At 45.7% G+C, this 15,186-nt stretch overlaps 1 protein-coding gene across 1 annotated transcript in view; it reads left to right on the top strand.

Annotated features, from left to right (window-relative positions):
* The window catches only part of LOC116886977, a 160,073-nt gene that overhangs the window by 105,034 nt on the left and 39,853 nt on the right, over positions 1–15,186 (top strand). Inside the window, exons 32-36 of the mRNA XM_032888467.1 lie at positions 1,750–1,845; positions 2,716–2,868; positions 10,624–10,856; positions 11,662–11,800; positions 12,777–12,897. Of these exons, the coding sequence (XP_032744358.1) occupies positions 1,750–1,845; positions 2,716–2,868; positions 10,624–10,856; positions 11,662–11,800; positions 12,777–12,897 (742 nt within the window). The remainder of the gene's footprint in view (positions 1–1,749; positions 1,846–2,715; positions 2,869–10,623; positions 10,857–11,661; positions 11,801–12,776; positions 12,898–15,186) is intronic.

The following is a 15,186-nucleotide window of genomic DNA, read 5'->3' as shown; positions in this document are numbered from 1 at the left end:
TGTGTGTGTCTTTTATCTGAGAACCGAATGACCTCCGATTTGAGATTAACTTGGTTCTGCAACATTTTCTATTGAATAAATAATGATGCAATTATAAGGCATAAATAGGTCAGTCGCTGGGCTTTGAGTTGCCCCGGTTACAACACGTGTCATCAAATGTAATCCTAGCAACCATGACGTTATCCACCTCTACAGAGGTCAAAGTTCAGGAAAGCCAGAGATCACACCACACCCAGGCAGACACTCTCTCCAGCCCTATGGAGGTCATAGTTTGAGAAAGCCAGAGATGGATCCCTGAGAAGCGTCAGTAGCATCAGGTCCCACACCGTCTGCTGCTTTTCTGTGGCTAAGAGCACAAGCCCTCCCACAGCTTAACAGGTTAGGGCCATAAGCACTCATTATCACTCCCAAGCTCTGAGTCAGGGAGCTGGGAACAGGTCAGGAGGGAGCGCTGGCTTAGGGTTTCTCTGGTTGGCCAGGCCTGAAGAGCATCATCTCAGGGCAGGACTGAGAAGCTTGACTCAACCCTCATTCACCAGCTGTCACTAGCTGTCAGGAGATCCACATCCAAAATGGTCCCCAGGGTCTTCTCTACAGAACTTTCTCACAACGTGGAAAATGGCTTTCCCAAGGGCAGGCAGCCCAAGAGAGAGAACTCAAAGTAGCAGTCATGGGCTTTGCACGAACTGACACCATCATTTCTGCCGTGTTCTTAGTTCACTGGCACTAAGTCTTAAGTCCAGCCAGAGTCAAAGGGATGATGAAGAGTCATCCCTCCCTCCTCCTCCTCCCACATATCGCCACCCCCCCCAAGAGTATCACGTAGTCCAGGCTGACATATTATATAGCCAAATATGACTTTGAATTCCTCCCAAGTGCTAAGATTACGGGTGTGTACCTAACTGTCAGTGAGCCCCCAAACACTGTCTTCCGCTGGGAAGAGTTTGTGTACATAGCTTTAAAATCACCTCACAAGACTCCTATTTAAACGTTATAAATGTCTCGAACAAGTCCTCTTCTGCCATGCCAATCCCTAAACCTCCGTCAGAGCCGTAAGACAGGTCTTGAAGGCCCCTGATACAGACATCGTTTAACTAAGTCTACTGTTGTTGCTTAAAAACATGTCCCCCTTGGTACGGTATTATTCCAGAAGTTCCTTTGTTTTGTTTCTCTCGAGACAGAGTCTCACTGAATAGCTCAGTGGTTCTCAACTTGCCTAAAGCCAAGCCCCTTTAACGCAGTTCCTCATTCTGCAGTGACCCTCAACCATAAAATTATTTCCTTTGCTACTTTGTAACTGTAATTTCGCTGCTGTTAAGAATCGCACCATAAGTATCTGAGATACAGGATATCTGAATGTAACCCCCGTGAAAGGGTCCTTGAACCCCTGTGAAAGGGTCCTTCGACCCCCAGGTTGAGAATCACAGGTCTAGCTAAATCTGGTCTCAAACTTGGAATCCTCCTGCATCAGCCTCTCAAGCGCTGGGCTCACAGGTGTGTGCCACCACAACCCTCTTGTTCTGCAACTTTGGACCTTGGAGTTTCCTGTGTATACTGTAACCATTTTAGCCAAACCAAGGAGAAGAGTAACACTCATTGCTACTCTTTCCTCTCACGGGGCATGCTTCAATGAGAAGTCTATGCATAATAAATGAACCGTGGAAGTGGGCTTTGGAGCATGCAGAAATCACGCTTGTGTGCAAACACCTTCATCTTAGGGATGCATGAGATCATTATCATCTCTTTTAGGCATTTGAGCTGTTCCCATGGAGGGCGTTCCTGGAAGACGGTGGACCGTTTCCAGTTATAAGCAGCATCCCGGACACCCTAGAGTATGATATGCAGGTAGATCTGTCTTCCCACTTATTGGAGAGGAAACCAAACACAGACCACAGGGCAGGGTATCACAAGTTCATGCTCTAACCAGTGGTAATTTAGAAGATAAATGCATGTTTGATCATAAAGCTGTAACATGAGGTGAGTCATATTTCCTTATTGTGGAGAAAAGCCATGTTCCCAGAGCAGTAATGACCTCGAGGAGTGGCCACTCACCTGGAGTCACCATCTAAGCCTCCTAGAGCAACTGGCCCAGTGACGCTCAGAGGCATGGGACTCCTGACCTGGGAACAGCTCAGGCAGGACTGAGGAGGGGATCCCCTTTAATTGTTCTTACCATGATGTGTCTTTAAATTCTTTTACATTGCTTTGGGAAACAATGTGTTTTCTCATGATAAGTAAACATCTATACGCATGTATACATACATATAAATATTAATATATAAAAGTATTTAAACCAGCACAAAGCTCAACTCTAATTTGGCTTCAGAATATGGAGTGGAGAGTTGGGGTGGGGCCAAGACTGGCTATATACAGATGGATACAATTGTAATCCTTTTGTTAACATTTGTGTATGTTCAAAATCCTCCATTAGTAAAAAGATTTTTCTTTTAAATAGTAAGAGCAAGAGGGATTTAAAGGAAACTCAGATGACCCCGTTCTTCATTCGCTGTATCGGTGTAAGGTTGGGAGACTTGCTACTCAAAACCTGCACAAGAAGAGCTTTACTCTAGAACCGATACTGTGATTTTTGTGGATGTTTTTATTAATTGGGAGGGTAAGGGTTATAAACATGGCTGCACTTAACATTTTTCCTTCAAAACCATGTACAAAGGATGTGTAGGTGTCCTCAAAATGGGAAGGTATCTTTGTTTTCAGATGTGTCTCTGTGGGCTAAGTGACCGTGACCGCAAAGTGGCCCATGGAGAGCTGGTGGCTGTGCAGATGCTCTTGGAAGATGTCCTCGTGGGCAGCCGTCACACGATCCGGAAGGCGTCTACTGAACTGGGAGCCGCACTGGACAGTGCGCAGGTACTCCTACACACGGCTAGGGTCGTTGGCGCTGCACTGCACTGAAAAAACTTCCTGTTTTCAGAGATGGGCAAGAGGGCATCTCACCCGTCTGTTCCCAGCAGATCCCAGGGCCATGTTAATCCCACGAAGCAGCAGTGGCAAAGCGTGGGGAGCTACTCGCAGGTGTTTTCCTTCACAGTGGGGCTCGCGATTAGTTAAACTTCCACCCACTTAAGAGGTTTTTCGAGGGAAGGAGGAGCATGGAAAAATGGAGCAGTGGTTACAAGCACTTGCTTTTCTTGCTGAGGACCAAGTTCCATTCCAAGTACCCGTGTTAGGTGACTTACAATCACCTGGAACAATTCCAGTTCCAGGGATCTAACTCCCTCTGGCCTCCTCAGACACCAGCACTGGTGTGCACACATTTACACACCGATACACACACATACATACACACACATACATACACACACATAAATACATATATACACACATGTACACATACATACATATACACACATACATACATACATATATACACACATATACACATACATACATATACACACACATACATATATACACATACACATATACATATACACACATACATATATACATATACACACATACACACATACATACACACACATAAATACATATATACACACATATACATATACATACATATACACACATACATATATACACATACACACATACATATATACATACACATACACACATACATATATACACATACACACATACATATATACACATACACACATACATATATACATACACACACATATACACATACATACATATACACACATACATACATATATACATATATACATATACACACATACACATACATATACACACATTCATACATACACACATACACACACACACAGAGACAGGAAGACAGATACATACATACATACATACATATAATTAAAATAATTTTGTTTGAGACAAAGTCTTTCTATGTAACACTGGCTGATCTGGAACTTGCTATATAGACCAGGCTGGTCTTGAACTTGCAGAGGTCAGCCTCCTCCTGCCTCCAGGGTGCTGGGATCAAAGGTGTGTAGCAAGACTCCTGGCTAATTAAAAACAGGGTTTTGTTTGGTTTTGGTTTTGCTTTAAGATATTTTTGAAACAGTGTCTTGCGACATAGCCCAGTTGGCCTTGAACTCACAAGCTTCCTGTCTCGGCTTCCATTTGTTTTATAGAGCAAAGGCTACAGAGTCCATTGGAACCTCCTGAGGCCCCAGCTAATGCTTCTTGTCGGTCACTCACGTTAGGACTAGAGCTGGGCATTCAGAGGTCATGGCAGAAGCTCCAGGCAGCGCCTCAGGTTGCCTGAGTTCCTTTTGATGTCTCAGCTAACTGTGGGTGCTAGACCGTTAGTCTGTCCTCAGCTAAACACAAGAATCATTCCTCACCTAGTAAAAGAGCTCTAAACAATCCTTCATGGATCTGGAAACCAGGCAGCAGTGTGTTGGTGTCAGTGGGCTGGCTGGACCCCTATCTAAACGGCTCCTTGTCAGACCTCGACTCTAGGAGCCTACTCCTGTCCGCTTCCTTGGTTCATACACACCCAAGGACACTAACCGGCCCACATGGCTGTTGCCTTTATTTTCTTTGCTTCTCAGGGCCCCTGCTACAGCACACACATGAATTTCTGAGCTTGAATGGTAGGGTGATGGTCCCCTCTCACGGACCCACTCTGTTTCCTGGCACTTGCCTCCCTCCACATAGGTAGATATGTGTATGTAAAAAGGAGATTCTGTAACATGCATATGGGCTCAGTGTTTGACTTCCTGAGCCTGGATTACGTTAGTATCTTCCCCGGTTCCAACCATTTTCCTACAAATTGAATAATTCTGCCTTTTCTGTATATGTATCATATTTTCTTAACTGCTCATTTGTTGATGGATATCTAGTCATTCGTTGGTGGCCATCTAGCTTTGCCCTGCTATATCACCAGAGCAGGAATAGACATGGATGAACCGATCGTATCTCTGCAGGAGGATGCAGAGTTCTCTGAGTGAATACCAGGAGTGGTATGGCTGGATGGCATGGAAATTCTGTTTTTAGCTTTAGGACGTGCCTCCACATTGATCGCCAAAGTGGCTATACCAGTGTGCTCACCCACCAACCATGAAAAAGTTTCCCTCTTTCCCAGCACCCTCTTTAACATTGGTTGTTATTACTTTTACCTTTAAAATCGTATCTGTTTGTTTATCGTGTGCGTGCGTGCATCCCACTACCACGCATACGTAGAAGCAGAAAAATGTGTTTCCTCCTTAGTCATTTAGTGGATGATTAGCTGTACTGGTTACTTTTCTGTAAAACATCAGAGTGAAGGCAACTTTAGAAGGAAGGGTTTGTTTTGGCTGTGGGTGCAGAGGGCTGAGGCCACCCTGGAGACAAGCCAGGGCAACAAGAGGCAGGCACAGGAGAAGGAACCGGAAGCTGAGAGATTGCAAAGCGGAAGTAACTGAGGCTTTCTACTCTCAGAACCTCTGTTCCTCCGACATAGTTCCTCCACCAAGGCCAGACTTTCTAAACGCCTAACACGTGTTTAAAATGCCCGAGCTGTGGGAGACATTTCTCCTTCACACTGTGGTAGGGGCCCCAGGAACTAAGGAAAAGAAAGAGAGGTAACAGCCACCAGGCTGGGAGCATCCTTGAGGGTACATGCCGTTCCTCAGTATTTCTGATGCAGCCGCCTCTCCTCTCTCCCTAGAATCCTAACCACTAAGAGTGTGACTGACTGACTGCCTGCCTCGTAGCTTAAACACACAATCACAGTGTAGGTCGGCATATATGGAAGACAAAGAGGCCAAACGCGTATAAAAGCCTCCACCATTAGTGCTGCAGGCTGTGGCCTTGGGATGAGGACCCACAGAAGCCTGGCTCCCTCCCGCAGAGTAGACTGTTTCCCAGAAGAAACGCCCCAGTCCCACCCTCTGAGCGTCCCACACGAAATCACAGTAGCCATCTGACCGGACTGAGATGCAGCTTAGAGTAGTTTCAGCTTGCGTTTCCCTGATAGCCAAAGATATCAACCACTTTTAAGTATATTTATTGGTCGTTTGTATTTCTTCTTGGGGGAATTCTTTGGTGTTGGTAACCTCAGCCCTTTTTTGGCTGGGTTAGTTTTTTTGATTTTTTTTTTTTTTATACTTTATTTTCTTTCTTGCGCGCATGTGTGTGACAGTGTCTGTCTTTCTGTCTGTCCTTCTGCTGCTTCTGTGAAGGTGCCCACAGAGGTTAGAAGACAATGTCAGATCTCTGGCAGTTGGAGTTGCAGGCTGTTGTGAGCCACCCTATTGGTGCTGGGAACCAAACTCACTCTGGTCCTCCACAGAAGGAGTAGCATCTCAACAATGAGCCACGCCTCTGTCCCCAGGACACCGCTTTAAATGTGAGCTGGGTTAGGACACATCTTTCCTCAGAGCCCCTCAATGCTTTTGAGTACTCGTGACAGGGCCCAAAGGCCTAAGCAGACTTTCCTAAGTTAGCCCTCCCAGCCCTTCTCTCTCAGCCTCTTTCCTTTAGTTTGTGCCCCAGGCTGCCTGCTGAACCTCTGTGAGGCCAAGGCCCTGTGGTCGGACTCAGCTCTCCTCAGTGCAGGGTCAGCTCTGCTTGTCCTACAGATGCCCCCTCCAAACCACTCTCTCTAGAAAATTCTCTCTTCTCTTCCACACTCCAGCTGAGGCTTGCCTGCACCTTAGAGTGTTCCTGTCACTGTGTCCCACTGCCCAGGACTTAAGTTAGAGAAGAAGAGCATGCATGTGCACATGTGCACACATATACACTCACACACACACACACATATACACATATACACTCATACACACACACATACATACACACATATACACTCACACACACACATACACACATATACACTCACACACATACGCACACATATACACAAACAGACACACATAGACAGGTACATACACATACAGATACATACACACATATATACATACATACACACATACATAAATACACACATACATGCATACACATATATACACTCATACACACACATACACACATATACACATATCACACAAAGACAGGTACATATACATACATATACATATACATATATATATATACATACATATACACATATCATACAAAGACACATACACATACAAATACATACATATATACATACCCGCATACATGCATATACACATATATACATGCATATACATAACACACATATTCACACACACACATATACACACATACACATACATATGTGGACACACATGCACACACATACATACACACAGACACATACATGTAACACATACACATATATACACACACATACACACATGTACACGCATTGAAAATGACAAAAGTTCACTGCTCTTCTCTATAGCAGGCAACTTAGGAGGAAGCAACTCAGCTCAGGTAAGATCTACGCAGCCAAGCAACTGGGTCCCCAGACACATGCTCCGCCATTGGCTGTGTGAACAGACAGTTTCCTTGGCCTTTATAAGGTAAAACCAAGAGAATGGGAAAAAGAGAAGCAAAACCACACTCTTGTTCTGAAGAAGGAGGAGATAGGGGTTTCCCAATAGTTTTCTTTGCTAAAACTGAGTCACGAGTCAATTTCAGGTCCAGTGATAGGGGGAGGAAGGGCATGAACTCGTCATCTAAATGAATGCAGCTTATCGGATGCTTCACCCTGAGGGATCATCTGCAAAGTTAGGTGAGCATCAAGTGGCACCAAGGCCAGGGAGCATTCTGGGCCCCTGGGCCGTCCATTGCTGCTCCATGGCCTTGTTCTGGGTGAGTTACCCGCTGCTTCACCTCTTGCTTACCTCCCATGGTCTTCTTTTTTATCAAAGGATGTATTTATTTGATTTTGTACCTATGACCTTTGCCTACATGTGTGCACATGGACCATGTATGTGGCTGGAGCCCAGAGAGGCCAGGAGAGGGCATCAGATCCCCTGGAACTGGAGTTACAGACAGCTATACGATGTTGTGTGGGTGCTGGGAGCTAATCCCGGTCCTTTGCGAGAGCAGGCGTGCTCTACTGAATCATCTCTCCAGCTTCCTCTGCATTAGTCTTCACCCTGTCTACTCGTCCATTCTCTGTCCTTTAAAGCGGTTTGCTCTAAGGCTGGAGCGGTGGCTCAGTGGTTAGGAGCTGCTCTCCTAGAGGACCCATGCCAGGCAGCTCACAGCTGTCTGTAACTGGAGCTCTGCAGACCCAGCCCTCTGGCCTCCACAGACTCCTGCACTCCTGTGCACATACTGACCCCCACCTCCCCTAATTAAAAATAAAATAAATCTTCTTTTCCTTTGGTTTCTCACGGCAGGGTTTCTATGTTTAGCCCTTGCAGTACTGGATTAGTGCATAAACTATTCAGTTAGTGAAAGTGTCTTCCCGGTCTGACATTCCACTGCTTCCAAATGTCTGTACTAAACTGCTCAGAGGTTCATCGAGACTTTGAGTCTGGCTAATTTCGGTGTCTGATTTTTTTTAGTTTTGGTTTCCAAGTTTTCTTTTTAAATAAAGCTAATAAAAAAAGATATTGAGAGGTGGCTAGCTTTAATACAAATATATTAAGAGGTGAGCCTGATTCGGTGCTTTTTAACTTTAGTTGGTTTTATTTGGTGGGATGTGTGCCGCTCAGTTCAAAGCCAGGGCCTCAGGGATGGTAAAGCAGGAGCTGCATTCCCTTACCCTCGGGATCTAGCTTCGTTTAGAAGTATTTAGCTATTTATAGGGAGCAGAAACACTAGAGTCTGCACTGCTTGTGAGCCAAGTCCCTGAAGGTCCATGGCAGCCACACTACAAGTACCGTGATCTCTCAGGGCATGGTCTCCTAAACTATAAGGGGATAGATTGACCCAGAGTCTTTAAAATTGTGGCCCGGGGAGACCCAAGTTTCTTCTAAGACAGTGAATTTTGAGCAGTGGGGACCAATCGTGTATTCTGCAGGCTGCCTGCTCTATGTTACTGTTCTTGGCCTTGTTGGCTCAGACTTCATTTGATAAAAGGGTTCGAGGATTACAAAGGGAAAAAGACATCTGGAAGGCCAAGGGCTGGTTGCCGAGAACACTGCACGGCTGAGCGGTTGTAGCTGTCTGTGGATGACACATTGCTCCCCTTGGGCCTGGACACCAGCTCTTCCTAACTCTCTCCGCCCAGCATTTCTCTGGCAGCCACGCCTTCCTTTAATTGCAGGAATAACACGGATGTAGGGTCCAATTACACCAGGTTGCTCTTCCAGTTTCTAGTCAGGAAAGCTGAGTGTCTAAGGTTCTGCAGCCTGAATGCTCGAGGCTGAACAGGGAGACACAGCCAGGAAGCAGCTGAACTCACTACCACCCCACCCCACTCACCCCCCTCACCCAGTGTCTTTAGGGATCTGCTGGCTCAGGACTTCCTAGCACTCACTGATGCTGTGTTTTCTTTACAACCACTAGAATAAATACTTGTTTAAGGAGAGAGTCAATGAGCAAATAAACAAATCCTAATTTTAAAGCAAAACTGCAGACTGAGGTAGGAGGACGACCAGTCTGAGTTACAAAGTGAATGCCAGAGCATCCAGGGATACCAAGACTCTGTCTTAATGAATTAATTAAAGGAAATTTTAGCATCGAATACTAAATTCAAACAAAAAGTTCTCCTTTTACTTTTGAAGGATAGAAGGTTTCTGATTCCCTGAGCTGCAGTTAGAGGAAGTTGTCAACCAGGAGGGTGAAACTGAGTTCTGCTTTCTGATTCATAAAAATAGGTAAACTCTCCAAAGACAAGTTCTGTTATAGCTCCACCATAGAGGGTAGGGAAGACCAGTCTCAAGTATGTTTAATGTCTCTCTCTCTCTTTCTCTGTCTCTCTCTCTCCCCCTCCCTCCCCCTCCTCTCTCCCTCCCCTCCTCTATAACAGCGTTTTAACGATTTGATTATTTTATTTTATGTGCCTGAGTATTTGTCTGCATGTTTGAATGTACCTGGTGTCCAGGAAAGCCATCCCCTGGGACTGGAGTTACAATGGTGGTGAACCACCTGCGAGTGCTGGGAACCAGAACCAGGTCTTCTACAAGAGCAACGTGTGCTCCTGACCATGGAGCTCACTGTACCCCCTTTATTTTTTTAAGATTTATTTTTATTTATTTTTGGGGGTGTGCCACCTTATGTTCAGGGGTGGTCAGTTATGGTGGTCAGGAGAGTGTGTCAGATCCACTGAGCAGCAGTTATAAGAAGTTGCCAGCCAGTGTTGGGAATTGAACCCGGGTCCTCTGGAAGAGCAGCAGAGCTCTGCTGTTGAGCTAGCCCTCCAGTACAGCTATGCACTTTCTCTGTTTTCCTCCTTGCCCCACCTCCTCTCTTTTTTAAGAAAGATCCTGATTCAGGAAGGTAGAGAGAGTTGAAGCCAAGTGTGGTGTCTCAGACTTGTAATGGGAGGTGGAAGATGGACCGTCAAGGGTTCAAGGTTGTCCTTGGCTATGTAATTAGTTTGAGGCCCAGCCACATGAGACCTTGTCTTCAAAAGCTAAAAATAAAATATAAAAACCAATGGTTCAAATCGCAAACAGGAAGCTGAGACAGCTGTTTCTACCCTGTCTGTTCAGAAGGATATTCAGCCCTCTGGGGTGTTCTTTCTGCAAATGGTTCAGGCCCAGCGAACAGTCTCTCCTGGACGTTATCTTTCATGGGCTACATATAAAAACTTATCCCATCTTGAGCCACAATTCTGTCATATTTCAGCCAGACTGGTCCAAACTGCCAGGACTCTGCCCAAACCAATTGGAAAGTCACCCAAAGGCTTCTGCATTGCTGGAGGGGCCATATGATGTAGTAATGTCTCTGGCTCTGTTGAAATCCTTCCTCATCTTGTGGAAGCAGCTGGAAGTGCTGAAGGAACACTGGGGCCGACTCAAGCTTCGAGGGCAGGACGTCAACTCTGCCCTGCTCCACAAACAGGTCTCGGAGCTCTATGAGTGAGTAGCTGCTGGGACAAAATTCCACGTCAGTGGGTAGAGCCTGGGGTTCCAGGGTTCCCCTTCACTGAGAGATCTCATCTAGGACTCTGGTGACAACCGGCTCCACTGGGTCAGGTGACAGCTAGAGACATTCTCCATGGCAGTGCTGTAAGGAAAAGCTATTCCGTGTTAGCTGTGGGAAGAGCTAGACTCCATTGAATTGTCCCGTTTATCACAAATCCCTCAGAGTCTGTTGCTTGGAACGTACACTTGTCAAGTTATTTGATGCTGATTGTGAGCTCAAATAGGCTAGCCTGCCCTGCAGTTGAGGGTCACCCCTAACCCCACTGCTGAGCCCCAGTGCTTGAAGCATTACAGCCAGAAGTAACATGGCACACATGACTTAAGGGCCTTAGGTCCATAGACCTTGGCTCCTAGTGGCATCTAGGAGGACTTAGCTGGCAGGAAAGGCACGCTGCTCCTCCCATGTGCCTGTTCTAGCTGAGGTTCACTCCCGGAGACCTCAATGACCTTGGCTTTGACACCTTCAGAATCGTCTGTCCTGGAAGTTATTGAGGTCAGGTTCCCTGTTAACTACAAAATGAGAAGAGTTGTCAGCAGTCTTGAAACACAAAGACAGAAGTTATAAATACTCAACAGAAAAAGGCCTCGGGATTTAATGTTGACCAAGGGAGTGGCGGATTCAGTTGTTGACGTGTCCGCAAAGGGTTTGGATGGCAGGGAACTGGAAAATGACTGACAGGGAATCTGAAAGAGAAGGAGATATGCTGATTTGCTGATTTTTGCCTCTTTTCTTTGGTAGAGCTGAGATCTTCTACCCCAGCATGAAAGCTCTCGCCAGGCAGATGGGCAAAGACGATGAATTTGAAGAACTTATAATAAGAAGCCAATCTATCCTCCCCCCAAAGGGAGCCTCAGAAATGGAAATAAAACTTCAGCAGGTACACAGCTCTCTTTACCTTTGAAAAGTTACCTTGTATCACTGGCCTGGTAAAACTACAAGAAACAGGAAAGGTGATTTAGTTGGGTGGAAGAGAGGGACTCTTAAAGGTATATGGGCTCCTGAATGTCTCCATTCTGTAAGTCTAGGGTCTTCCTTCTTGATATGCTGCATAGGGAACATGACTGGATATATAACTAATACTATCTTACATATACAATCCAGCCCGTGCCCATCCACAGGAAAGCAGAATATTGAACACAGTATTTTGAAGAGGTTTTTTTCCAGAAATAGAAAGTACGGTTTTCGCACTGGCTTCATTGTATGCTGAATAATATCCACTCGCCACTGCTCAGCTTGATCAGGGGACCCAGGGCCTCTGGCTGTCTGAGCACAGATGCCACTGAGCGATGGGAAATATCAGTGTTGGCTCCATATATGCCTCGGGGACCAAGCACACTGCTTACGCCCCTGAACCTCTGCTTATGCTCCTCTGGGGCTCCTCTGTCCCTCCCACAGGGAGGAGTAGGCTCTGCAGGCATCATGGGTTGAGTGAAACTCATGGCTACTGGGAGAGCATCTTTTGTTATGTATCAGCGTTAAGTCTTCTCATAAGATCATCCTTGGTGTATAAATCGGCTGTCAGACTTATTAAAGTAACACCTTATAAGATTCCCAGCATCGCTTAGAGATCGCCAAAAGGCACAAGGTCGTCTGAGACATGCCACACTTTTGCCGTGTAGTAGAAAATAGTAAGAAGGGTTATGATCTGTCGAACAGTGTGAGGGCCATGAAAAAACAATGTTCTCCAAAGAGGTGTATTGATCCTGGGGTAGAACTTACGGTCCCAAAGGGCACTCTTCACAGAGAATAGAGCTGAGGGGAAGGACAAACCCAAAGCCCCTTGGTAGGTATTGCTCTTGGGAGCTGAGGAAACAAATGAATTGGGGTGTGACTCTCAACTATGCATATCCCAGCTTCAGAAACTTCTGGAAAGTTTAGAAATTCACATGATCCAAGAAGTACTGAGAAAAGTTAATAGAGAGATGACACTGTTTCTATCCGAAAAGTCCAAGGAGGAGTCCACTCTCCCAACAGGTAATACATGCTTGTTTTACTACTTAAAAAATTAACATTTTTTTTTCAGAATGCAAAGTGTCTGTGGTAGTGGGACAGGTGCCGTCCCCGAAAACCTGAAGAGTTCCCTTGTCTTTAAGGGACCTCTCCTCAGTTAAAGACAGTTAGTCTCGACTTCTCTAGACAAAAGAATTTCAGAGTGGACCAGTATAAACCAGTGTTGGTTTTTATTAAGAGATTTTTTTTTTTATCGTATTTTTAGAATAGAGCATAACAGAAAGAGAATGGATGTGGATCTCCGAGAGAGAGTCACAGTTCGGTGTCTTGCAGACGCTGTGTACTCTGCTCTCTGAACCATTGTCTTAAAGGGTTGACAACCCAACATGATCCTAGGCTGGTTCCTGCATATTGGAAAGAGTCATGGCTGCTAGGGTAGAAGAACCCTAGGTTCCAGGGTGGCAGGAAGAGAGTTAAGATGTCTTCAACGATGAACAAGGGATCGGTCTTGTTTTATAAAAGTCCCAGAAAGCACCCGGGAAAAGTGTAAGGCCACACTGGAAGGTCACCTGGGCTTAGTTCTTACGCATGTTCGTTCCATTCTGACATTCTTCTCTACAGAAAAGGAATATTGTCTCTGTGTTCATTACCTCCACAGGGCATTTTGCTGAGATTCTAAGTTTATGCTGGGAGTTGAACTCGGGTCCTCTAAAAGAGTAGTAGTGAGTGCTTTTACCTACTGAGTCATCTCTCCCCGGCTCCTGAAATTCTGAATTCTCAGCCAGTGAGAGGCTTCAACCAGACTCTGGAATGAGGGGTGCCTTCTCCTCCCTATGTGTCCTTCTATCCTGACACATACATTATCCATGTATTCACAGTCACCATAGACAACGACAGTGGCTTCCATCTGTAATCCCCACACTGGGGAGGCTAAGTGGTCTGAGTTTTATAATGAATTCCAGATTAGCATGCACATGCACACACATCCATATACACACACATCACACACACACATACACAGCACATACACCATACATACACATACACACATACCACACATACACATACACCACACACACACATACCACACACACACCACACACCATAAACATACACACACACCACACACACATACCACACACACCATAAACACACACACATCACACACATACACACACATACACACACATACCACACACACCATAAACACATACACACAACACACCACACACATATACATGCATGCATGTATATAAACCACATATACATATACACACATACACATACACACACGCACACACTCGGCAATAAAATAAGAATTTCAGAGGTAGAGTACATACAGGGCATACATAGAGTAAATACAGGGTCCTGGTTTTGACCCCCAGGGCTACAAAAACAAGCAAATCATAAGGAAAAAAATCCTTTTACACCCTTGACCTAGAGAGAAATACTATTTATACTTAGTGTATTTCTTTCCGCTTAAAAGGCTTTGTGTGTGTTTGATTTTTGATTGCAATGTTGCACTATGTAGCCCAGGCTGGCCTCAAACCGTAGCCCTGCTTCAGCTAGGAGATGCTTGGCTCAGGTTTTACCCCCCTGGCCAAGATGTGGTAGGTACCTGGGTCTGGCAGTGGCTAAACCAGGAGTGTGGTTGTGGGCGGAGCCGTGGATGGGGCTGTGGGTGGAGCCAGGGTGCAGTTGAGGGTTTCCTGGGGCCCACACCAAAGGGAGTGTAAGATTACAGCCAGCAGACACACAGCAGGGTAAGAGAGAGACTTGGGACGAGAGGAAAAGCTTTCTATTAAGTACTTACATACATACTATCTTCTGCTTTTTTGAAAAAGTCGGCCCTGAATTTTTATTGCAGCAGGTTCTGTGGCTTATGAAGACCATCAGATATGTTTTCCGAATTCCTAGCAATCCTACAGAAAGATCCAGAACCTTCGAGCTAGGGAAGAACCGGAGCAAAACAAATTGGGTTTTCCTCCGAGAGGAGGCCATCCACGCCCACCAGCATGTTAGCTATACCCTCGCCCTCACCTAAGGCGGTGCCTTTCCCCATCCCCAGCAGTATCATTTTAGTAGGACTCTCAAGTCACGTCACTGAGTTCCACAAACAGGGCTTCTGGAAAAAGACTGTGCCCTGTGTGAGCTGACCACGCCCCCAAAGGTATCGGCTCCAAAGGTCACCGGAGAGTGGAGCAAGACAGAGCTCCAGTTGCGGAACTGTCACAGGATACAAAGCTTCCTTGTTTGGGCTGTGTGTGGCATCCAGGTGGCTCCCATCTGAGTCCTAACAGAAAAGGCACGAGC

The sequence above is a fragment of the Rattus rattus genome, chromosome 18 (genome assembly GCF_011064425.1).
Source record: "Rattus rattus isolate New Zealand chromosome 18, Rrattus_CSIRO_v1, whole genome shotgun sequence".
In the NCBI taxonomy this organism is placed as follows: domain Eukaryota; kingdom Metazoa; phylum Chordata; class Mammalia; order Rodentia; family Muridae; genus Rattus; species Rattus rattus.
The sequence above is the reverse complement of the archived record's forward strand: the minus strand, read 5'-3'. Positions and strand labels throughout refer to the sequence as shown.